Source organism: Nerophis lumbriciformis, linkage group LG11 (genome assembly GCF_033978685.3).
Source record: "Nerophis lumbriciformis linkage group LG11, RoL_Nlum_v2.1, whole genome shotgun sequence".
Lineage (NCBI taxonomy): Eukaryota > Metazoa > Chordata > Actinopteri > Syngnathiformes > Syngnathidae > Nerophis > Nerophis lumbriciformis.
The window spans coordinates 13,066,251-13,093,870 of NC_084558.2; the positions used below are offsets into that span (position 1 = coordinate 13,066,251).

General features: G+C 38.7%; 1 protein-coding gene across 2 annotated transcripts in view; it reads left to right on the forward strand.

Annotated features, from left to right (window-relative positions):
• The window catches only part of snx29 (sorting nexin 29), a 376,077-nt gene that overhangs the window by 25,622 nt on the left and 322,835 nt on the right, over positions 1-27,620 (forward strand). For both annotated transcript variants that reach the window (XM_061967306.1, XM_061967307.1), the window contains exons 12-13: positions 10,504-10,567; positions 15,269-15,397. In XM_061967306.1, the coding sequence (XP_061823290.1) occupies positions 10,504-10,567; positions 15,269-15,397 (193 nt within the window). The remainder of the gene's footprint in view (positions 1-10,503; positions 10,568-15,268; positions 15,398-27,620) is intronic.

Consider the following 27,620-nt stretch of genomic DNA (forward strand, 5'->3'; position numbering starts at 1 on the left):
GGGGACAACAGCTCTAGCAGAGACCCCCAGACTTCCCTCTCCAGAGCAACATTAGCAACTTTCTACTGGGGAATCCCGAAGTGTTCCCAGGCCAGAGAGGAGATGTAATCCCCCCATCTTGTCCCCCCTGTCGCGGGGTCTCCTCCCAGTGGGACGTGCAACGAGGACCTTCCTAGGGAGACGCTCGTGAGGCATCCGCACGAGATGCCCAAACCACCTAAGCTGGCTCCTTTCCAAGCGAAGGAGCAGCGGCTCTACTCCGAGTCTCTCGGGTGACTGAACTTCTCACCCTATCTCTAAGGGAGATGCCAGCTACCCTTCTGAGGAAACTCATTTCGGCCGCTTGTATCCGCGATCTTATTTTTTGCGGGTCATGACCCACACTTCATGACCATAGATGAGAGTAGGAATGTAGATAGCTAGGTAGACCGAGAGCTTTGCCTTCTGGCTCAGCTCTCGTTTCGTCACTACAGTGCGGCAGAGAGACTGCAATACTGCCCCAGCTGCTCCGATTCTCCGGCTGATTTCCTTCTCCATCTTTCCCTCACTCGTGAACAAGACCCCGAGTTACTTAAACTCCTCTACCTGGAACAGTCTCGTTCTCTACCTGGACTGTACAAACCATCGGTTTCCTGCTGAGAACCATGGCCTCAGATTTGGAGATGCTGATCCTCATTCCAGCTGCTGAACACTCGGCTGCGAACTGATCCAGTGAGAGCTGAAGGTCACGAACCGGAGGTGCCATCAGGACCACATCATCTGCAAATAGCAGTGACGCAACCTTTAGCCCCCCGAGACGTATACCCTCTCCGCCATGGTCACGACTCTGCCTAGAAATCCTGTCCATGAAAATCACAAACAGGAGAGGTGACAGAGTGCAGCCCTGGCGGAGACCAACCCTCACTGGAAACGGATCCGACTTACATCCAAGCACCCGGACACAACTCTCGCTTTGGTTGTACAGAGATTGGATGGCCCTCAGCAGGGTCCCCCTCACCCCGTACTCCCTCAGCACCTCCCACAAGATCTCCCGGGGGACCTGGTCATACGCCTTCTCCAAATCCACAAAGCACATGTAGACTGGATAGGCATACTCCCAGGCCTTCTCCAGGATTCCCGCAAGAGTAAAGAGCTGGTCAGTTGTTCCACGACCAGGACGGAATCCACATTGCTCCTCTTGAATCTGAGGTTCGATTATCGGCCGGATCCTCTTTTCCAGTACCTTGGCGTAAACTTTCCCAGGGAGGCTGAGTAGTGTGATACCCCTGTAGATAGCACATAGCCTCTGGTCCCCCTTTTTGCCACCCCCTCTGCACTGTCCCAGACTTGTTACCAATTTCTTCTAAAGTACCATTAAGGTTTTTTTTAAGTGAAAAATGTTGCCATTGGGCACACTAGTTTGAATCTCCTCACTCCTCTTTGCACCGACGTATGCATTGACCTGATCATTTACTATATTACAACATACACCTTTCAGGTAACCATCCGCAGTTAAGGTAAAGAAGCATATGCGGACAAGATAAATTGCGTGATTATTCTGTCTTTATACATGATTATATTTTATTATTAATCGCATGACACATTAAATTTGACAGCTCTAACAATACATATCATTTTTACATTGGAGCCTTTTATCTAACGCTACATATAAGGTAGTTGCACCCTGTGATCGGAAGGTAAGGATAATGATAAAAAGTCTAAATAAATATAATTAAAGAAATAATGATATGATTCATTAATACAATATGATTAATGCAATAAATAACAGCCTTGGCATATAGTTGTTGTACTTTTTCTGGAGTTCAAACATACAATGGATTACATTTTTGGCATGCTCTCTGTTTGTGACAATTAAAAGTACAACAATAAGTTACATGAAATGCATCCACAAGCAGACGGGCTTAAAAAAATATTTCGCAGGCTGCCTCCTAAAAATGTATAACTAACTTTATAAATTATAGCTTTGTAGTAATATAAACTTCCATTTTCTAATTTTCCCCAGAACTCTATAACGTATTATAAACAGTTTGCATAGCATATTGTATTTTTTTGTTTTGTATTTTGTCTCTATAATATTATAAAATCTTTTTGTTGTAGATGTTATAGTCTTGTTAATTGCGGTTAATTGGTTACAGACATAATCGCGATAAACTAATGACAGAAAAGTAGAAATCATTTAATTATTATAAATCAAATTTTTTTTTAAACTGATTTATTACTTTTTAAATATGTTTTCCCAACATTATGAGAACCCCCTAAACATGAAATAACACTATTTAGTCACCTTTAAACTCTTTTAATCCAATATAGTAATGCTAACTGAGGCTTAGCCAATCAGTGGCCATGATACTGAACAGTGCGCTCTAATTGGTTTGGTCTGCTCTAGTGATTAATACTACTGTAGTATTGATATTTTGTGTTTATTTAAAAAATGTTATGCTTAAAAATACTTAATTCATTCCAAAAAATTGTCTAATTTCCCCAATATTTGAAGCATGCTGTGGCTAGTTTATTTAGGGTTGTCAAAGTGAACACATGCATTTAGTAAACATTTTTAAAAAACCATGTATGAATTGAAAAAAAAACATGTATGAAAAAAAAAATTCCGTATATTTTGCCTGCACATTCTTGTTCACCTTAAAGGCATTGCAGGTTGCTATATAGTCAGTGATCAGATCAATGCATACATAATACTGATGCCAAATTTTGAGCAGATAACTGACGTACATTCAAGTACATTTAAAAATGTCTGTGTATCACAATCTCACAATAAAACTGTATTTGGGTGAAAATATTGGTTTCTTTTTAAAAGTAAATTTAAATCATGCAAGCAAATAATTTACTGCGATTAATCATATTTCAAAAGTATGGTTAATCTGATATGAAAAATGTATCATTTGAAAACACTGATTTTGTTATTGAATTTTTATTTGCATTGCTTTCCAGCCATATGATTCTGCTGCCTCATAGTGAGATGTCTTGATGTATCTTTTGATCTTAGGGTTTAGTTGGCAAATTAATATGGCTTTAAAGGATTTAAGTTGTGTAAATGTTGCCATGGAGAGCATTTTACATTACAATTTCCAGGACATTGTCAGCATTATCCACAAGGTGGCACTGCTGGTTCAATAAGTAAATAAATTCACAGCCTCTCAGGCTTTTGAGAGGAAAGATGAAGCGACGTCAGTGAATGTAATTCATGCCTTCTTTTGTAGCACCTAAGAGATTGAACATATGGATAGAGAGGCAAAACTCCAAATGAGCTACCACCAGACCCATCCGTCTCTTAACAAAAAAGCCAGAGGAGCAAAGAGAGGCAGTGAAGGTATTCTATTCCAGAGCTCCACTAGAACTCACATGAAAAAAAGGTTGCAGATAGAAACATAGTAGTTCCATTGTCAACATATCAGATTGTACAATTACCAAGACAAAAAAAAAGAATGACAAACTTGTATGTGTCTGTTGTACACATGAGACCAGAATGCAATGCAGAAAAATCACATTATATTACAGCCTATGCAGCCACATTCTCGGGATGTATGCTAAGTTTTCATGGGAAATAAAAAGTAAGCCTGAGTAAAGGTATATGTGTGACAAGTTGAGAGGAAATACATTCGATTACAGAAAATTATGTCATACTGAATGATAATTTCAAACGTAAGTACAGAAACTAATGCTGTCCCATTACAGCAACAGCTGGGTTTGTACAGCCGCTTGTTGTTAAGCAGAGTTCATAGAGTTCGATTTCTAAAACGTAAAAACATTCGAATGCCAATATGAATATGCCCTCTAGGCTGTTTTGAAGTGAGGAAAGTTATTTTACGTACTGCTCTGTATTATTTATAAAATATAGTACATGCTAAAGAGAACGTGAAAAGGATTTCCCCTCAGTTTTACTTTGATATTTGCAAAGTAATTACCATACCTCTCTCTATACAGTGAAGGGACGAAGATGGACACATAACCAATATAGGTGGTCATGGTGTGATCCGTTATGGTTACCTAAATTACAAAGCGTAAAATAAACGTGTGGCAGTTTTTCTATATAAAGCAAGTTCAAATATGGGCATAGAGTGAGTCTTTGAAAAGGCACTTGGGTGGCACAGTAGAGTAACGCATATCGGGCTATAGCTACACCATTGTGTGGATTCCGACCTGAACGTATTTCCTCATTCACAACCCACTCTTGACTTGTGATATCATATGTGAAGTTCCCCAGCGTGGACAGAGGGTAGTCTGGCTCTACTCAAGTCCCTAATGGCTCGTCTGTGGCACCCGCTGTGAACGCGTGGTCGCACTGAAGGTCACTTTTATTTCTGGCCTGCTGATGCCGAGTTGTATAGCGGCTCTTCCCACGTCTTTTGCTTTTTTTGCTCTCTTTATCATGCTCCCCCCCCTCCTCCTCTTTCTCCTCCTCATCCTCCTTACCAAGCCAAACCAGGCACTTAAGCCCAGGGCTGCAAGGAGACCTACTTGTTTCTGGGGCGATGTGGACACCCTACATTAGTTTTGAGAGTTATGAGACTAGTGGTGTTCGTGTAAAAGTACGGTGTAGTTAATTCTTGTCAAGTCCTCTATTGTTATCTAACAAGCAGGACTGAACTAAAACTCTCAAAATGATCAAGAATTAAGTGTTACCATATTTTCCAGACTTTAAGTCGCTAGCTTTGTAGTATAAGTTGTAACAGTCACATTTGCAGTGAAGAGGAGAAAAATAAATAAAAGGCACACTGGACTAAAAGTCGCATTTATTTAGAAATGTACGTTTATGTTTACATAACACATTAACAGTCATTTAGCGAGCATAAAGAACATATCTGAGAGGCCGAATAGGCTAAGTGAACATAACATTAGTTACCAGTAGGCAAGTTCACCAAGCTCCCGATTAGGGCTGCAGCAGTTAATTGATTAATTTGATTAGAAAAAAGCTTTGATTTATATACTGTTACTTCAATTAATCGTTTAATGAGTGCAACTAATTAAAATGTATAAAATCTAGAACCGAACTTTAAAATACACAAACATACTAACGCGACCGCTGCAGTAGAGCACACATGAAAGCTGTGGTGTGGTGTGTAATACTTATAATACTTTAAATTAAAAACATTTTTGTAGTAATGCACACATTATAAAAGTGTAATTTTATTGTTTTTTAGTAGAAAAAAAGAATGAAGGTTATGTCGAGCTGAACAATATTTAATTTTAACAATTTTCTCTAAAATAAGCATTGAGGTTACAAAGTATTATTTCCGATGATTCGTTAATCGAATGAACTAATTGAATACTAAAATAATCGACAGCTGCGGCACTACTCCCGATTTCATTCATCACTGATTTTTCTGAAATCTTCATCCTGCATGTCGCACAGGAACAGTAAACAGTTATCACAAGCTGTAGATAGTAATGTATACTCAGGTTTATGTCAGTCAGTCTTTTTTAACATTTGAAAACATGTATAATTATATGTATTTTAATATATACATGTAAGTTGCACCTTACTATTAAATTACAGGACCACTTTTACCATAAAAAATTAGACTTATAGTCTGAAAATTTGGGACTCTGGATCAGGGGTGTCCAATCTAAGGTCTGAAGGCCGAGTGCGGCCCACCAGCATCTTCAGTGCGGCCCACGAGATGTGACAAGTTTACCAAGAAGATTGGCCTGTGGTGTGTTTTAGCCAAATTGCGGCCCGTGCGACGTCACAAATTTAAAGTGGAACTGCACTTTTTGGGGAATTTTGCCTATCGTTCACAATACTTATGAGAGACAAGAAGACAAAGGTTTTTTTTTTCTTGCATTCTAACATGTAAAAATCGGCTCATTAAAGGTGACTAGCAATGCAGCTACTGGGATCAATCCATACTACCTCTAAAAACAGTCAAAATACTTAATTTACATTCCTTAACCTGTATAATAACCAAGCTGTAGCAATATTGTTATTGTAAGAGCGAACACTGAGGAACTCTTTTTCTAGTGTATTAACACAACGGCGTGCTACGGTATTAGCCGTAAAAGCTAGTAATGGAAAGAGATAAACTCGCTTTTATGTCAACACGAAACGTGTTTGAGTTTGTATGCACAACACGACACCAATCTGTACTGACTGAAAAACATGAACAATCATATTACAGTATCTGCAAAGTATTAGCCCACATTTCATGTTTTGTTTGTACACAGCTGAGCTAGCCAGACAGTGTATGTACTGTAGTTGTAATAACACTCATGACGTGCTGCGTGTATCATGACCAATATTAAAGTGTGACTTACTCGATGGACAGTTGTGCGTTTGGTCCAGCGGACCGGGGACATTTTTTCTGGTTTATTTGGGTAAGCAGTCCATTTATGTCGAAATAGCTTGGCTCTAAGATCCACATTTATAGAGTCGTCACTTTCACCTCACTCTCTGGGCTTCTGTTTGCTCCAATGTTTCACCCTTCCTTCGTGCTGGCTTCTAGAAGCATCAGTTTATCTTTTGTATGTTCAGCTTAAAAAAGATAAGGTTGTGAATCCTCATTTGTCCAGAAATAGTCATCTTCGTTGTTTATCGATTCTGCCATGATTAGAACACACATGCTTTTGTTTCCGACAGTAGGAACACATATTTGTTGCCAGATGTCGGACGTGCGCTGCTATGGAAACGGAAATCAATGCGCTGAAGACATCGGTCTTGGCATTGATTAAAATGATCAAAATATAGTAAACATTTAACTTTTTCCATATTCTTATGAACATGTCTGTTACTTCATTATATATGTACTTTCAGTGTGTATATAAAACGTTGATGGAGGGTTTTGCAGTTGTTTAAGAGGGCTTTGAATGCTACAACATTGACTCCCATTAACCGCGTCTTAGGCCTTTATCATCTTTAAAATCCTGAAAAAAAACACGTGTTCTTGTCTCTCGTAATGATTGTGAACGATAGGCAAGATTCAAAAAAAGTGGAGTTCCCCTTAACAAGAAGATTGGCCTGCGGCGTGTTTTGGCCAAATTGTAATAATCCAGAAGTCAAATCGCTGCAGTTTTGCTGCTTACTTGCAGTTTAAATTAGGATTTGTGGTAAATAACCATGAGTTCCATCTGTAATGACACCAAGCACAGCATCAATTTACAAACCCCGTTTCCATATGAGTTGGGAAATTGTGTTAGATGTAAATATAAACGGAATACAATGATTTGCAAATCTTTTTCAACCCATATTCAATTGAATGCACTACAAAGACAAGATATTTGGTGTTCAAACTCATAAACTTTATTATTTTTTTGCAAATAATAATTAACTTAGAATTTCATGGCTGCAACACGTGCCAAAGTAGTTGGGAAAGGGCATGTTCACCACTGTGTTACATGGCCTTTCCTTTTAATAACACTCAGTAAACGTTTGGGAACTGAGGAGACACATTTTTGAAGCTTCTCAGGTGGAATTCTTTCCCATTCTTGATTGATGTACAGCTTAAGTTGTTCAACAGTCCAGGGTCTCTGTTGTGGTATTTTAGGCTTCATAATGCGCCACACATTTTCAATGGGAGACAGGTCTGGACTACAGGCAGGAAGTTAGTCTAGTACCCGCACTCTTTTACTATGAAGCCACGTTGATGTAACACGTGGCTTGGCATTGTCTTGCTGAAATAAGCAGGGGCGTCCATGGTAACGTTGCTTGGATGGCAACATATGTTGCTCCAAAACCTGTATGTACCATTCAGTATTAATGGCACCTTCACAGATGTGTAAGTTACCCATGTCTTGGGCACTAATGCACCCCTATACCATCACAGATGCTGGCTTTTCAACTTTGCGCCTATAACAATCCGGATGGTTCTTTTCCACAGTTTCCAAAAGCAATTTGAAATGTGGACTCGTCAGACCACAGAACACTTTTCCACTTTGTATCAGTCCATCTTAGATGAGCTCAGGCCCAGCGAAGCCGACGGCATTTCTGGGTGTTGTTGATAAACGGTTTTCGCCTTGCATAGGAGAGTTTTAACTTGCACTTACAGATGTAGCGACCAACTGTAGTTACTGACAGTGGGTTTCTGAAGTGTTCCTGAGCCCATGTGGTGATATCCTTTACACACTGATGTCGCTTGTTGATGCAGTACAGCCTGAGGGATCGAAGGTCACGGGCTTAGCTGCTTACGTGCAGTGATTTCTCCAGATTCTCTGAACCCTTTGATGATATTACGGACCGTAGATGGGGAAATCCCTAAATTCCTTGCAATAGCTGGTTGTTTCTTAAACTGTTCAACAATTTGCTCACGCATTTGTTGACAAAGTGGTGACCCTCGCCCCATCCTTGTTTGTGAATGACTGAGCATTTCATGGAATCTACTTTTATACCCAACCATGGCACCCACCAAAAAAAAAATGTTTATCAGTTTGAACATCAAATATGTTGTCTTTGTATCATATTCAACTGAATATGGGTTGAAAATGATTTGCAAATCATTGTATTCTGTTTATATTTACATCTAACACAATTTCCCAACTCATATGGAAACGGGGTTTGTATATGACCCAATCCAAACAACATTTCTCACTCATGGTATAAATTCCCTATAATTAAAAAAAGAAAGTCAACACACGATTGCATATAACACACCTCCCGCTCATTGTGGACATCATAAAAAATGTCTAAGCATCATACACAATTTAAAATTACACCCATATAAATCCACTACAATCCCAGCAGGTACAAGACATTGATACAATGTTGATTATGCATATGTTTTTTTAAAACTGACTTCTAAACAATGTTGAAAAATTAGTAAATTGAGACAACATTGGTGTTTAATGTTGGATCCACGTTGGTGGTTGGAAAATGACCAAATTTCAATGGTCAAAAAATGTCACAACCTGACATTGAATAAATGTTGTCAATAATCATGTTGTTTCAACGTTGTATTTGTGTTCTAAAATATTGGTTAAGAAATGACCAGAATTCAATGGTCAAATCAATGTCAGAACTGAACATTGATTAAACATTGTCAACAAGTTCTCAACGTTGTTTTAATGTCTTGTGCCTGCTTGGATGCACGATAAGTGATATGCAAAACACCCTCTCCACAGTTCCCCATATTTGGTTCATTTTAGCTACTTGATATTTCTGATTGATTACAAAACTTTAAGGAGGGTGTCATGGAATTAAACGTGGTAGGAGTCGAACATTCACATACTCTTAATATTCAATGATTTATACTTCATATTGCATTGTCGTCACGGTTTGGGTTGTTAAAGTTGAAGTAATGTGTTGTTGTTCAGTCTTTTATAGCTTGTTAATCAATGCAAACTGAAGTGTCTCTGATCATTTTCCTGAAAATATTTCAAATCCTACGTTCTTTATTTTTGTAAAAATGAGTATCAATACATAACATTCTACGCTTTACTGCAAAAAAAAAGTGTCGTAATGTGTGTATTTTTTTGTGTGTGTGCTTGTGGGTGTGTGTGCACAGCCATATATTACATCTTGTTGATTATAAAACCTAACTAAGTGCCAGTAATCTAAATGATCCATGCACTGTAGGCCCAAATTTATATAGTAATGTATGGTATATTTGAATGTTAAATTGTGCAAATTCTTCTTTCACACACAAATCGAGTCCATGGTTCTCGCCCGGAAAAGGGTTGAGTGCCATCTCCGGGTTGGGGAGGAGATCTTGCCCCAAGTGGAGGAGTTCAAGTACCTCGGAGTCTTGTTCACGAGTGAGGGAAGAGTGGATCGTGAGATCGACAGGTGGATCGGTGCGGCGTCATCAGTAATGCGGACGCTGTATCGATCCGTTGTGGTGAAGAAGGAGCTGAGCCGGAAGGCAAAGCTCTCAATTTACCGGTCGATCTACGTTCCCATCCTCACCTATGGTCATGAGCTTTGGGTTATGACCGAAAGGACAAGATCACGGGTACAAGCGGCCGAAATGAGTTTCCTCCGCCGGGTGGCGGGGCTCTCCCTTAGAGATAGGGTGAGAAGCTCTGCCATCCGGGGGGAGCTCAAAGTAAAGCCGCTGCTCCTCCACATCGAGAGGAGCCAGATGAGGTGGTTCGGGCATCTGGTCAGGATGCCACCCGAGCGCCTCCCTAGGGAGGTGTTTAGGGCACGTCCGACCGGTAGGAGGCCGCGGGGAAGACCCAGGACACGTTGGGAAGACTATGTCTCCCGGCTGGCCTGGGAACACCTCGGGGTCCCACAGGAAGAGCTGGACGAAGTGGCTGGGGAGAGGGAAGTCTGGGCTTCCCTGCTTAGGCTGCTGCCCCCGCGACCCGACCTCGGATAAGCGGAAGAAGATGGATGGATGGATGGATACAAATCTTACGTATTATATGCCTTTTATTGGGATAGTGTTCAATAGTAGTAGTTCATCAACACAATTCAGGAATAAAACTTTTTAAGTCTAAAGTCATGTTTTCCTGTCAGAACTTTAACTGTTAAGTTAGTTTTTGAAATACAACAGCATAGTACGGTTGAACACACCCGCATGTATTCAAAGTTGTCCCAACCTCTCGTTGCAGTGGAGCTGCGTCAGGCCATTGTTGCCATGATGAACAGGAAAGACGAGCTGGAGGAACAGAGTGGGTATGTTGGGACGTACATTCTCCTTATCTGCCGTTTGCATACCGCACACATTCATATGTACTGTATTTGCACATCGAGAAAAACATTGGATGATCTTTCATTTTAACATGGCTTGATTTGTCTCTATTCAAAGACTGAGGCATTTTTGTGCTGATTTGCTTTGTTTTTCTACGAGCGACACGCGAGACTTTGATTTACTCTGATTCAAAAGCTACTTCGAAAAAAATAAACTAATCACTTTAACTCTACGGACAACAGCAAATTGATTGATAGTAAAAAAAAAAATCTTCATGTCTTGCGTAAACAGTCGTTTTCCTGTATTGTGTACCACACCACACACGACTGACTTAGAAAGACTTAAATGTCATTGCATGGACTCAAATTGAAGAGTATCAGATTTTTAATAATACATAAAATAGTGAAACAAAATGGAATAATGGAAGCACAAATACAAGTGCCTTTTTTTACACCTTTAATATGACTCATACACTTGTTTTAAATTGTAAAACGTATGGATACTAGGGATGTAACGATTAGCGGTAATAATGATAAACCGCAATAAAATTCCCAACGGTTAGTATTACCGTTTCAAATTTTAATTATCGTGAAAACATGCTCGATTACTGTACTAAACTCGCGGTGATACCGCTCATTTCCTGGAGAAGCAGCTCGTTTGCTAAATGCTAGCTAACATAAATACAAGACACATTAACGTCTTTCCCCTTTACAAACGCCATACCCCAATCTAAACCTATGTACACACATTGCTCTCTGAGCAAATTGTGCACATTGAAGCCACAGGCTGAGCTTTCTTAGAACAGAATGATAGATCAACATACGAACGTGTCTAACAGGAAGTGAACCCACGTAAAGGCTCATAAACTGAATGTACAAACATCATTTTGTGAAGCCAGTTGTGTTATTATGATAATTGTTTCTTCTCTCAAGGAAAGTATATTGTGTTTATTGTTTTAATAAAAAAACATAATACAACTCGGTAATTGTTTTTTACTGTGTATATTAGTACTTTTTCTTTTTAACATTTAGGAATATAATACGGTGATAATATTGATAAACTATTTTGGTGACAATAACCCTGATATGATATTTTAATATAGTTACATCTCCAAGGTACAAAAGATTGTTGTGTTATGGCTGCAAAATTAATCACATTTTATTCACGATCACCATTTTGGCTGCTACGATTAAATTAGGTAGGTAGGTAGGTCTTTATTGTCATTGCACAAGTACAACAAAAATTGTTTTCAGCACAAACCCGTTCAAGATTAGACAAACAAACAGTGTACAGGGTTACAGAACAGGAACGCTGATTGGTCGCCACAAGGCGCCCCGTAAAAGATGGGAAAAAGGTAAACGCTGGGGAAGGATGAGTAAAAAAACTACAATCTAGACTGGGCTCCTAAGGGGGCCCAGTCTGGAGTGGGAAAAAACCTCCATAGCAAAGCACATATACAAACCCCGTTTCCATATGAGTTGGGAAATTGTGTTAGATGTAAATATAAACGTAATTCAATGATTTGCAAATCATTTTCAACCCATGTTCAGTTGAATATGCTACAAAGACAACATATTTGATGTGAAAACTGATAAACTTTTTTTTTTTTTTCAAATAATCATTAACTTTAGAATTTGATGCCAGCAACACGTGACAAAGAAGTTGGGAAAGGTGGCAATAAATACTGATAAAGTTGAGGAATGCTCATCAAACACTTATTTGGAACATCCCACAGGTGTGCAGGCTAATTGGGAACAGGTGGGTGCCATGATTGGGTATAAAAACAGCTTCCCAAAAAATGCTCAGTCTTTCACAAGAAAGGATGGGGCGAGGTACACCCCTTTGTCCACAACTGCGTGAGCAAATAGTCAAACAGTTTAAGAACAATTAAATGACAGTGACCTTCGATCCCTCAGACGGCACTGTATCAAAAACCGACATCAATCTCTAAAGGATATCACCACATGGGCTCAGGAACACTTCAGAAAACCACTGTCACTAAATACAGTTGGTCGCTACATCTGTAAGTGCAAGTTAAAGCTCTATTATGCAAAGCGAAAGCCATTTATCAACAACATCCAGAAACGCCGCCGGCTTCTCTGGGCCCGAGATCATCTAAGATGGACTCATCAAAGTGGAAAAGTGTTCTGTGGTCTGACGAGTCCACATTTCAAATTGTTTTTGGAAATATTCGACATCGTGTCATCTGGACCAAAGGGGAAGCGAACCATTCAGACTGTTATCGAAGCAAAGTTCAAAAGCCAGTATCTGGTATGGGGGTGCATTAGTGCCCAAGGCATGGGTAACTTACACATCTGTGAAGGCACCATTAATGCTGAAAAGTACATACAGGTTTTGGAACAACATATGCTGCCATCTAAGCGCCGTCTTTTTCATGGACGCCCCTGCTTATTTCAGCAAGACAATGCCAAGCCACATTCAGCACGTGTTGCAACAGCATGGCTTCGTAAAAAAAGAGTGCGGGTACTTTCCTGGCCCGCCTGCAGTCCAGACCTGTCTCCCATCGAAAATGTGTGGCGCATTATGAAGTGTAAAATACGACAGCGGAGACCCCGGACTGTTGAACGACTGAAGCTCTACATAAAACAAGAATGAGAAAGAATTCCACTTTCAAAGCTTCAACAATTAGTTTCCTCAGTTCCCAATCGTTTATTGAGTGTTGTTAAAAGAAAAGGTGATGTAACACAGTGGTGAACATGCCCTTTCCCAACTACTTTGGCACGTTTTGCAGCCATGAAATTCTAAGTTAATTATTATTTGCAAAAAAAAAAAAAGTTTATGAGTTTGAACTTTAAATATATTGTCTTTGTAGTGCATTCAATTGAATATGGGTTGAAAAGGATTTGCAAATCATTGTATTCCGTTTATATTTACATCTAACACAATTTCCCAACTCATATGGAAACGGGTTTGTACATATTACAACATACATCTCGAGATATCTAGCAACAGAGGGGAGGGAGTCGGGACTACGGTGGCAGGCTGCAGCTCTTCAGGCGCTGCCTAGCCATCAATCACCCCTAAGGGATTCGCGTCAAGGGCGTTGGATGGGGGTGGGGTATGTGTGTGTGGCGTATATTTTTTGTGGATGCATGTGTGTGTGTAAGCCTGCCTCGTGTCTCTGTTCCGCGGCCTTGGTGTCGTGCAGTCGCTAGTCAGTCAAAAGTCAACAACAACAGGTGTGTGTCCATGAGAGACAAGAAGGGAGTTTGTTGTGTCTACGCCGCACTGTCCTTCGGGAGAGTCTCGAAGCCAGGGAAACAATCCAAGTTAGAATGTTTTGTATGCGAGTGAAAATAAAATTTGCTTTTCACTCTAAATTGTCTATGACTGGTCCTCAAAAATTAATTCTGCGGTGCAGACAGTCTGATGTTATCCAAATCACAAGAGTGTCCACAGGTCTGCCTGCATCCTCCAATCATTTGTGGCAGCTTTGGGGTACTTTGAAGACTGCCAGCAACTTCCAATTTGTCGACAAACCAGAGCAACGCTTACTCCAATCAGCAGATGTCCTGTTGTCACAATTCCGAATAGGTGGATATCTTCACGTCCTCGACTGAAAGGGTCGCCAGGCACGCGGCACGCGGCACTCCTTTTTCTCCCAAGAGTCCGTTGCGTGTCCAGTAACAACCGCTCCGTCACGACAAGCAGTTTCCCCCAAACCCAAAATCTTGTCAATTTTGTTGAGGCCAGTTAAATAGTTATAATGTTTAGATTTGGTGAGCAGTGCAAAAAGAGGCAACAAGAAAGTTAAGACAAGACAAGACAAAGAAGCAAGCAGGAGAGATAAGGGAGAGGAAAGGGGAGCGTCCGCCCTGGATGAGTGCCAGAGAGAAAAAAACATTAAATTACGGGGATTGTCGGCAACATTATCATTTAAAAAGCAGGTTCTACTGCATATCAAATCGAGTCATTTTAAAATCAACAGCAGCTTGTCTTGAATCGCCGTAAAGCGGTTTACACCCACGCCAGAGGCTATTGTGTATGGGCACATATATCCAAAACCACGGCAATCACCTTGGTGGCTGGGAATTAGCAAACAACCTAAACCTAACATGGTGAATAATTATGATTTCAATATTGATAAATATAATCCAGATTATTATTTTGTCCACTAACGTGCAGCCCTATTTTGTCTCCTATAATTTCTGCTTTAGCGCCACCTCCAGCTCTGGGACCTCCCGGCTAGCAGTCCAGTTGTTGCATGCATTCTTTCAATTCTGTTTCGAACTAATCCACACGCCTGTTGTGATTCCGGTTACGATGTATGATCATGTATTAACTTGGGTTTGCCTCACTGCAAGTTTTGAGGTCGGATTGTAACAAAGTTGAGTGTCAGAAAAAAGCTACACAGACCGCAGCCATTTTACACAAACACCATTTTGTTACATACATGTCAACATTTTCTCTGAAAATAAGGCAACAGCTCCAGCAACATTGAGATTCATATTATTTGCAGAACCATGCAGCCCTACAGTGTTACATAATAATAACACGGTAGTTACCTACTGTCATCAGCTTGATCATGTCATGGTCAGCTTTTCTGTTTGTCCAAATGCAAACATTTTTTCCCTAGTGGTACCATAAACTGGGCCATCATAATGCTACTGTGTGTGTTTGCATTCCCGCGTGACACTGATTGGTCCACTTGATGTATTTGGCAGGTCTCTTCGCAGTCTTCTGGATGGGGAAATGGAGCATTCAGCCTGTCTGAGGCAGGAAACCGAGCTGCTGAAGAAGAAGCTGGCTGAGCTAGAAGAGAGACACACGGCTAAGGTCCAGGCACTGGCCAGGTAAGACACACAAGTTTACCATTCTTTAATAAGAATTTAGCATTTATAATGTTGTGTTATATTTGCTACTATTTACTCATACACTCACAGACCAACTATTCTTTATCCTTTATTTCGACCACAACAACCAAAAATACTCTCCATCTTTACAAAAAATAACATTGTGTGTGTCCAAAAAGGAGCAGGAAGAATCTAAAGATTTTAATATCCTGCCCCATCACTAAGATGTAATAATCTGATTCTTTACCAACAACAGACTACATGATGACCTTTTATAACAAAATTAATTATTGTAGTTAGTGGAAATGGTTGTCTATCTGTGTTGGTTCTGCGACAAGGTGGCGACTTGTCCAAGGTTTATCCCGCCTTCCTCTCGAGTGCAGCTGGGATAGGCTCCAGCACCCCAAGCGCTAGAAAATAAATGGATGGATAGATTATATTATAGTGTATATATTATATTTAGTATAAAATTACAAGATTCATCTCATATAAAATGACGTCCATGAATACTGAAAAAAAACCCTCATTATTTTATCCAATTTAATCAAATGTTGTTGATATGAATAAGATATACCCTTAAGATATTTTATGATTCCTCCTTTTTGTTGTACCTACTTTATCAAAAATATTTTTTGTATTTCTTTGTAAACTGAATGATGTTATTGCTTTGTTTGAGTTCCTCATTTAATTAATTCCACATAGTCATCTCACAAACTGATATGCACATACTTTTAAGAGTTGGGTTAACACATGGCTGTCTTAAATTTAATATACCCCATAAATTGTATTTTCTATCTGTCTTTGAAAATGTTTTGGATATTTGGTGGAAGCAATTATTTCTTAATTTATATTACATATGCAGTTTTGAATTTCACCAGATTCATACATTTAATCATTTGCGATTTAAAAAAAAGTTAATTTGTGTGTTCCTGATAGCTAACATTGTATATTATTGTCAGTGCTCTTTTTGTAATATGCATAACTGCCCTTGTATGTGTTACCGCAGACTTTCACACAGTAATTAAGATATAGGAATTATAGTGAACAATATAGAGTGTGCACGGTTTTATGGTTTAAGATGTGTTTTGTTTTTCTTCAGATTCTAATAATTGTTGCTATTTTACGACTCATACATTTGATGTGGGCTTTCCAGCACAGCTTTTAATCTAATACAACACCCAAAAATGTACCTTCATATGTTCTTTCAATTTCTATGTTATCAATTTCCAATTTTACATTTATTTGTACTTTTTGGTTTCTGAACAACATGAATTTGGTTTTGTTCATTTTTAAGGACAATTTTTTAAATTATTATTATTATTATTATTATTATTATTATTATTATTATTATTTTAATCAAACCAACGTTTTAATTGAATCATTTCTCATGTTATTACTTCCAAGAGCTGCTGAAAATCCTCCCCAGAGCAAAAAAATAATTGTGTCGTCAGCAAACTTAAATGTATCTTATAATTTACAAATGTCATTGATGTATATAATAAATAGTAGGGGGCCCAATATTAGGTAATGCATAGGTTTTTAGACTTCTCTTGACCTATTTGTACAAATTGTTGTTGATTTTCTTTATGACCTCAGGCAGGTGATCACTTATGTCAGTCATTAATAAACCAGTTAGAAAATTGGTTTTATAGTCTTAGTAAATGCATTCTCAATCAGAGTGGAGCTGTTGGTTGTTATCTTGCTTGGATTTTTAACTGTTGGAAAAACACCCATGCTATACATTGTTTCAATAAAGTTGTCTGGCATTTTACATTTGTTAGGATTCAAAGGGTCAATGTTTAAAGTCCCCACAAATAAAATTGACCTTTTGTTTTTCAAAAACAAAATCTTAAATTTTGTTTTTAAATGTTTCAATATTTGACCTTGGTGTTCTATACACACAGATGACAGTGACATATTTAATTTTTTTCCATAAATAGTTAAACAAATCATCAATGGGTTAGTGTCATACTTTCAAGTTCCTTAAAAGTAAGATTTTTATCAATATAAAAGGAAACAACTCCTCAATTTTTGTTCTTTCTATTTGTCGTTTAATATCTAGCCATACAAATCAAAATCTGCACCCTTATCTTTGATCCATGTTAAATTGTGCTACATAATATTTTTTTACTCAACATTTTTGTATAACACCTACTATTAAAATTAATTATTGATAATGTATTTTCATATTTGATATGATTATTTTGCTGCTCCGTATAGTAGCAGCGTCTACTTTGTATCTCATTTAACAAGTAAAATCTGGATCGATGTTTTGTTCAAATTCTAACATGTGTTTAGTTTGGTTTGATAATAACAATAGTAATAATGATCACACTTATACATATGACAATAGCAAAAATAATCACAATAAACAGTAACATGATAACTTTTAAAATATATCAAGCTGCTTAATATTCCAAATAGACAGAACTAAAGCTTGTTCTGGTGTGCCTTTAAAGGGGAACTGCATTTTTTTATTTTATTTTGCCTATCATTTATAATTCTTATGTAATACAAGAACATATATGTTGTTTTTTAATGCATTCTAACGAGTACATGCATTTGATCAAAAGTCTGCTTTTGGAGTCTATGGCAATTGCTCCAGTTTGCCTATAAAGTGGTCCTTAAAACATCCAAACACCTTCATCAAGGTTTTATATACACAATGTAATTATATATGTAATGTAGTAACAGGCACATTCATAATAACATGTAATATTTAAATGTTTTCTCATTTTAAGCATGTAGCGGTGCATTAATTTAAAAAACGCATCACAACGTTTACTTTTTCCTTCAACAACATCACTGATTACCACTCACTGCAGACTTCCTGAGAGACAACTAACATCATAAAATGTCACTTACTGTACAATGTCTGCTGTCACTAGGATGCCGACTGTTAGGATGTTGTTATATTCCCATTTAGATGAACAATGACTCATAATCCTCACAAAGAAAAAAGGGCGGTGGAACCAAGTGTCTGTTTGTGGGTTTTTTCCCGCCATACCTGGTCTAAATTGGCTGTCAAAGTGTACCAACTTGTTGGATTATGTCCTCATTCTTCTACTATCCAGGTGAGAGGCATTATTTATGATCCAGAATAAACCTTCACAACCTCCGAGGCAAGGAAGCTGAAAATGTCAACACAGCAGCAACAAGCTTGTTAGCTCTCTGTGACAATGCGCCACACTATAAATAGTTTGTCTGCGTTAGCGCTTATAATAACAATATCATTAATACTTGGTTAATATTCAGATCACAAAATAGAAATGGAGTATTGTTGGTGCTTTTTGGATGGTTATTTATTGGGTTTTATGGGCGGAATAGAGGACCTCTCTTTGGCTCCATTGTAAGCAGACTTTTATTTACGTTTATTTACGAGGTAGAATCCATAAAAAAATACATTCATCATCTTGTCATTCACAATCAATAATGATTGTGAATGATATGCAAAATAAATAAAAAAACGTTCAAAGGGGAACTGCGCTATTTCTCGGAATTCAGAATCCCTATGTAAGACAAGCACATACGTTTTTTATGCACTCATTTGCAAAAGTCAGCCAACAATATAACTTACTTTATTGTTGTGTGCATTTAAAAGCAAGCCTTCACCATTCCGTTCGATCATGGGAGACTTGTTCAGCCCTTGCCAGCTCTTTGAGGAAAGTTCTTCTCCATTTGTGTTTTGGTCGTTCTCTTCTTCTTTTTTCGCCCGAGAATTTCATCCACATCACTGACGACAAACATAATAAAACATCACTTAAAGTTAAAGTACCAATGATTGTCGCACACACACTAGATGTGATGAAATTTGTCCTCTGCATTTGACCCATCCCATTGATCACCCCCTGGGAGGTGAGGGGAGCAGTGGGCAGCAGCGGTGCCACGCCCGGGAATCATTTTTGGTGATTTAGCCCCCAATTCCAACCCTTGATGCTGAGTGCCAAACAGGGAGGTAATGGGTCACATTTTTATAGTCTTTGGTATGACTCGGCCGGGGTTTGAACTCACAACCTACCGATCTCAGGGCGGACACTCTAACCACTAGGCCACTGAGTAGGTGTACTTACTGTACAATGTCTGTTTTCACTGACTTTCACTGGGATGTTCATATGTTCCCATTTAGATGAAGAATTAATCATAATTATCGCAAATGGTTAAAAAAGTGCCATAAACTTGCGTATTTTCCTGTCTTTCTCGCCATCTCCGAGTCTAAATTGGATGTCAAAGTTGACCAACCTGTCAGATTACTTTCCAGGTGAGAGGCATGGTGTATAATCTAGAATAAACTTTCACAAGGTCAAGAGGTGAGAAAGCAGCTCACCAGCTCTTGATGTCAATATAGCAGCATTAGGAAGTTAGCTCTCTGTGACAATGCGCCACTAAAAGTAGGTCCTTAACGTTAGCGCTTATAATAACAATATCTCTAATTCTTGGTTAATATTAAGGTCACAAAAGTTTAAATGGCGTATTGTTGGCGGTTTTTGGATGTTTTGTTAGTGGGTTGTATGGGTACAATACCTGTAGACGCAATGACATCTTGACTTCCATTAGCTAAATTGTTAACTGACTTTGCAAGTGTTTATTCAAGAGTTAGAATGAATAAGAAAAAAATATTTGTTCTTGTCTTACAAAAGGTTTGTAAATCATTGGCAAAATTCTAAAAAAAAGTGCGGTTTCCCTTTAAGCTTAATGTATACTTTGCAGTTAGCAGTCCATTTGTAGATGGTATCTTTCCCAGTTTTCTAAGGTACCTTGACTTCTTTGCAATGTCTGCATTTGTTTTTGTGAGGTGCGCATTGATTTGAACCTTCAAGTTTTCTCCCTTGCCCGAGCACATCAATGTGTTTTCTATTTTACAAATGTCAAGACTAGGGCTGGTCTGTCCTTTGGATTTTTTATTGTCAGTGGGTGTCAAGCTTCAATGCTGTCAATGTCTATTGTCATGTCCCTTTTGTGAAAAAATAAGAGTACCTGTTGTTCCACCGAGTCTTCAAGTTGTGTATTGCGCACTTCTACATCCCTCTTTAATGCATTGGCATACATCTTAGGATTTGTTGCCAATCCAATTATTATAACATCATTTTACCTCGAGTACTGTTCTAAGTCAGATATTCGGTTTTCTTGCCTTTACTTTTCCTCATTCTTTTCCTCCATCAGGCCCATTTGATGCTGCTTTGCGATGGTCGCTATTTTCTCTCCCATTAAGTTGATGGATCTTTTGATCTCTTCTATGTCTTTCTTCATTCCCATTTTGTCTCCAAAAACCTGTGGACTTGACAGATGGACTTAGTGGTAGTTACGTTGACCAGAGCGGGCAGTCAGTAGCCAAGCACGTCCGAAAAGGAGGAGCAAGAAGCAGAGTTTATTTAATCTTACCCTTTTTCATATCATAGCAATTTTATCCCATTTCTTTGTGCTCTGTTTGTAACAAAACAGTGAATAAATAAATAATATACCATAGGTAAGTAAACAAATATTAAATACATAAAAAATCATTATCTAAAAAAAAAAAAAAGTTCAGGATATTCATCATAATTGTTCTTCTTTGTACTTTGTGAACACTTGTAGTTTGAACAGTCTCTTAAACTGAATCATATTGGTGCTTTGTTTGACTTTTTTTCTTAATCCATTCCATCATTTAATTCCACATACTGATATTCTAGAGGTCTTAAGTGTTGTACGTGCATACAAATGTTTTAAATGAGATTTTCCTCTAAGGTTATATTTCTCCTCTTTTGTTGAGAAGAATTGTATGTTTCTTAAAATTATTACTGCTATTGTTTTTCCAGACACGGTCAAAAAATAAACTTCATAAACATACAGATTCACCCGGTCACAACATTAGGTACACCTGCACATTGGCCAATCGAGTCAGAGTGGATAAAAAAAAAGCTTTTTGCAGCATTTATGTCACTGCACGTTGCACGCCGGTGTTATTATGCACATGCCAAGATTAGATGAAAATACTATTGTATCCTATTTTTTTTTTTTTAGTTTCCTCATATCCATAAGCACATCCACCCCGCGGTCACATCACAGTACAGTTCCAAAAGAAGTAGGTAAGTATACTATATGTATACATGAGCCTGTATGCATAATATATACAAACCCCGTTTCCATATGAGTTGGGAAATTGTGTTAGATGTAAATATAAACGGAATACAATGATTTGCAAATAATTTTCTACCCATATTCAATTGAATATGCTACAAAGACAACATATTTGATGTTCAAACTGATAAACATTTTTTTTTTTGCAAATAATCATTAACTTTAGAGTTTGATGCCAGCAACACGTGACAAAGAAGTTGGGAAAGGTGGCAATAAATACTGATAAAATATTTAAAAGGAAAGGCCATGTAACACAGTGGTGAACATGCCCTTTCCCAACTACTTTGGCACGTGTTGCAGCCATGAAATTCTAAGTTAATTATTATTTGCAAAAAAAAAATAAAGTTTATGAGTTTGAACATCAAATATCTTGTCTTTGTAGTGCATTCAATTGAATATGGGTTGAAAAGGATTTGCAAATCATTGTATTCCGTTTATATTTACATCTAACACAATTTCCCAACTCATATGGAAACGGGGTTTGTATAACCCTGCATAAATAGGAGGAAATTACGTTTTCTTAAAATTTTTATGCTGCGTCACTGAAAATAATAACAGATGAGCTTGTTACTAGTGAGTGAATCGCCGCATGAAAGTGTGAAAGCCTGTCCTTGCCCCTAACATTATGTCTAACATTAGTCAAACAGACTGTACGCTTTCATCCCACTAAGTGACCACCGACAGTTTACTCTGAAAGGGAAGTGCGTCACCTCGCTTTCTCCAATTGATTGCTTCCTTGCTACAAGTCTTGAGTTGTGGACAGAGCCTCCAAATAGAGGATTAGTCATCCTTCAGTGGTCTGAAGAGAAAGCCGCAACATGTTTGTTATCACATGGCTAATTCCTATACTGTAAGTCGAGTGATCAACAAAATTGATTGATGCCAGAGGACAGAGTTCTTGGGGTTTTTTTTGCTGCTAATTTCTCATTGTTTTTTTTTATCTCTTCAGTACTTTACAAATTGGTCAAACTCTGAGAAGGCCTCGTTATTGATTCTTAGTTGTTTTGTCTGTAAGTACAATGTGAGGTCATTGATTTGTCGCCACATGAGGTTGGACTTGACCTTTGGATGGACTGGCCAGAGAGATAGTGTTGCTCTCTTGAAGAACTTTGAGACCAAGCAGAAGCTGTGATCCCATTGTAAGAATAATTATGTGCTCTGAATTAGTTATAGTAGCACCAGCTGCGATATAATCACACAATTTTGCCAGTGATACAATACAATTAGAGATGGGTACCGAATTCTGTACTTTTTTAGGTACAGACTCAATTTTGTTAGTACTACTGGGTCATGAGTCACAAAACCAAATATTTGCAAAAGTTTGATACCTTTGTTGCATCTGATGTCACGTCCGATTGCAGACTTAGCTCAAGCACTTAGCACACAAACAGGCGTATTGTAATGTTGCAATTTTTCATGCAAACAAATCAAGCATGCCTGATAGGAAACACTTAAAAAAGTAAAGCACTACTTTTCAAAATGTGCTAACTCGATGCTAATTCACATTGGGTATGCCATATTCATGCTACCGGTTAGCATTAGCGATTTTAAATGGCTATTTTATCAACTCCAAATTTGGTAATCAAAACTACAACTAAGATGCACTTTGCAATCAAACAGCTTGTGTTTAATAGGTGCAATACTTATAGTTTAAACACTTTGTAGGGTGCAACCTGTGACTAGACTGGCACATTCAGCTTCATGACAAAGGCTACTTTCTCACTAGGCAACACACTGTGGTCAATACACTACTGCCGTCGAACAACTTGGAATTGCAACTGCATGTAAAGTATTTTATATCAGGGGTGTCAAACTAATTTTCATTGAGGGCCACATCGCAGTTATGGCTGCTCTCATAGGGCCGCATATTACAGTGAATATATTGGATGTATAATTTCATCATGATATTATTACACAAATATCTATGCATTTGATTATTGCTATGTTTTACGTACAAATTGATGGATAACATATTTTGTTTGAAATTATAAGTCGGGGGAGCCAGCATTTTATTCCAACAAAATATACGGTAGGGATGTGTAAACATTTTCACCAAGGGCCACGTACTCAAATGTCAAAGTATGCGGGGGCCATTTTGGTATATTTTTATTTTGTAAAAAAGAAGTGCTAAAACAGACATTACTTTTTTTATTTAAAGACAAAACTTAGTGTCAGCTTGGTGTTATAGTTGACAAAGTGCACTATAATTAATTCTTACAGGGTTAAAAAAAACCCCCATTAAAAATGTAATGGGAAAAAGAAGAAATTTTAATACTAATAACTAGAGATGTCCGGTAATATCGAACTGCCGATATTATCGGCCGATAAATGCTTTAAAATGTAATGTCAGAAATTATCGGTATCGGTTTCAAAAAGTAAAATTTATGACTTTTTAAAACGCCGCTGTATGGAGTGGTACACGGACATAGGGAGAAGTACAGAGCACCAATAAACCTTAAAGGCACTGCCTTTGCGTGCCGGCCCAATTACATAATACCTACGGCTTTTCACACACACAATTGAATGCAAGGCATACTTGGTCAACAGCCATACAGGTCACACTGAGGGTGGCCATATAAACAACTTTAACACTGTCACAAATATGCGCCACTCTGTGAACCCACACCAAACAAGAATGACAAACACATTTCGGGAGAACATCCGCACCGTAACACAACATAAACACAACAGAACAGATACCCAGAACCCCTTGCAGCACTAACTCTTCCGGGACGCTACAACATGTTGGCATTTTTTTCCATAACTTGAGTTGATTTATTTTGGGAAACCTTGTTACATTGTTTAATGCATTCAGCGGGGCATCACAACAAAATTAGGCATAATAATGTGTTCATTCCACGACTGTATATATCGGTATCGGTTGATATCGGAATCGGTAATTAAGAGTTGGACAATATCGGAATATCGGATATCGGTAAAAAAGCCATTATCGGACATCTCTACTAATAACTAATAATACACTTTGTCACTTATAACACAAAGCTGATTCAAACTTTGGTATTTAAGTATATATAATGTCTGTTTTTATCTTGTTTTGTATTAACAAAATAAAACAATTTCAAAATGGCCCCCGCGTACTTTGACTTTTCAGTACAATACTCCCTCGGGAAGTCCTGTGGGGAGTGCTCAGAGAGTATGGGGTATCGGACTGTCTGATTGTGGCATTCCGCTCCCTGTATGCTCAGTGCCAGAGCTTGGTCCGCATTGCCGGCAGTAAGTCGGACACGTTTCCAGTGAGGGTTGGACTCCGCCAAGGCTGCCCTTTGTCACCGATTCTGTTCGTAACTTTTATGGACAGAATTTCTAGGCGCAGTCAAGGCGTTGAGGGGATCTGGTTTGGTGGCTGCAGGATTAGGTCTCTGCTTTTTGCAGATGATGTGGTCCTGATGGCTTCATCTGGCCAGGATCTTCAGCTCTCACTGGATCGGTTCGCAGCCGAGTGTGAAGCGACTGGGATGAGAATCAGCACCTCCAAGTCCGAGTCCATGGTTCTCGCCCGGAAAAGGGTGGAGTGCCATCTCCGGGTTGGGGAGGAGATCTTGCCCCAAGTGGAGGAGTTCAAGTACCTCGGAGTCTTGTTCAGGAGTGAGGGAAGAGTGGATCGTGAGATCGACAGGCGGATCGGTGCGGCATCTTCAGTAATGCGGACGCTGTATCGATCTGTTGTGGTGAAGAAGGAGCTGAGCCGGAAGGCAAAGCTCTCAATTTACCGGTCGATCTACGTTCCCATCCTCACCTATGGTCATGAGCTTTGGGTTATGACCGAAGGGACAAGATCACGGGTACAAGCGGCCGAAATGAGTTTCCTCCGCCGGGTGGCGGGGCTCTCCCTTAGAGATAGGGTGAGAAGCTCAGTCATCCGGGGGGAGCTCAAAGTAAAGCCGCTGCTCCTCCACATCGAGAGGAGCCAGATGAGGTGGTTCGGGCATCTGGTCAGGATGCCACCCGAACGCCTCCATAGGGAGGTGTTTAGGGCACGTCCGACCGGTAGGAGGCCGCGGGGAAGACCCAGGACACGTTGGGAAGACTATGTCTCCCGGCTGGCCTGGGAACGCCTCGGGGTCCCACAGGAAGAGCTGGACGAAGTGGCTGGGGAGAGGGAAGTCTGGGCTTCCCTGCTTAGGCTGCTGCCCCCGCGACCCGACCTCGGATAAGCGGAAGAAGATGGATGGATGGATGGACCCTTGGTGGAAAAAGTTTGAAAATTGTCATCTTTTTTCTCATTACATCCCAGATTTATGCTTTTTTTTTTTCTTTACAGTTTTACTTTTGTTTCTAATCCAAACATATGCTGCAGGCCAACAAAACTCGAGCTGCTGGCTGCACTTTGGACACCCCTGTTCTAATATACAGTTTTTTTGCATGGTCAGATAATTCTCAAATTTAAAAGACACCCAATTTTTCTGTCAAAATTGAAAGAACAAATATGTTTGTAATAAAGATGAAATACTTTATTAAGGCACATTATTTCCAGCCTTTCGCAGGCCACATAATTCTGGCCCATGTGTTCTATAAAATACTTTCAAATGGAACCCAGAAATGTAATAAGAAAACAAGCTATAAAAACTGGACAGCACATCATCTAATTTTTAAATGGTAGGCAAACATTTTATACGACTCAAGAAACACAAGACTGGCAAATTTAACTTAATGCCAATAGACTACTACCTGACTACGGCAACAGGCCAAGACAAACTGAAATGAATGCATACTTGCAATTGTGACTCAGATGTGTAAGGAAACATGATGTAACTGACAGCACAGTTAAATGCTGAATTATAATAATTATTAAACAAATTAATATTTATTACCACATAAACACACACAAAAGTGCTGGATCTTGGTACTGTTAAGTATTACTACCAATTCTCAGGTGCCGGGAATTCGGTATACGGTTCAAATGTGAAAGGTACTCATCTCTAAATACATTACAATGAAGGAAGTCTGTTTAATATCAAGTTCCGACACTATGATCCCCTGGAGATTTGTTGATTGTGTTAAAATTTTAAGTGATGATGGATTAATCCGCATTAATGGATACATTTTGCCAGCCCTGATTATTATACAGTAGAATCTCAATTTGTTCTGTGACGGAGCTCTTAACTCAAAACACTTGTATTTCAAATCAACGACTCCCAGTGAAATGTATTGAAATCAATTAAATGGTGCTTGGCCACCCTAAAACAGCACAATTATAACATGTAACATGGATTTTAAAAAGAAAAAAAACCTTTTAAATAAGGCATATGGTGTAAAAACAATACAACATAATGTAGTACTAACACATTACAGTAGTTTTATGAAGTAATGTAATAATAATGTACACCATTAACCTTGTAGAGTAGACTTCTATGGTATCTTCTACCAGCTGCTTCTCCGTCAAAAACACCATCAGCAGCTTCTCCATATTTTCATGGGTAAATGCCCGCTGTTCAGATATTATTTTAACATTCTTGGCTCACATTAAACTCATTCTGCTTCAGTATGGCGCAAACTATCAGTGATACCCTCAAATTGCTTCAGTCTTTCACACTGATTTTCTTACTTCCCATGTTTGGAAAACAAAGTTATGTCGATTTCTAGCTATAAGCTGATGCGAGCGAGTAAGACCAGATGTTTTGGTCGGATCTTACGGGGTTCATTGTGGCATTCGCTCCACCAACTAATGGCGGGGATGCTTGTAACTACAATTTTTGCTTGTAACTGAAAGCAAAACAATTAGCCGAGAGACAGCTCTTATCTCAAAACACTCAGTTGGGGGCACTCTTAAATTGAGGTACCACTGTATAACAATAAGCAACAAGAGGTACAATTTCACAATAAACCGTCATTATTACTAAACAGATTTAGTGCCAGAAATGGATTGTCCTTCATAAAAATGGTTGTCGGCGACATCTGTCTTTATTGGCTTTCAATTTGTGTTTTGCTGTGCTTTTTTCATCTCACTTTAATTGAAAAAAAAAAAACATCAACATGCAATTGTCCTTATAGTCTAAAAACATTATCACGTTCCAGAATGTAGCCAGTTGTAACAGATGGCTCAGCGGCTCGGAGATGACACAGGAGCAGCTGATGGAGCTTTTTAATA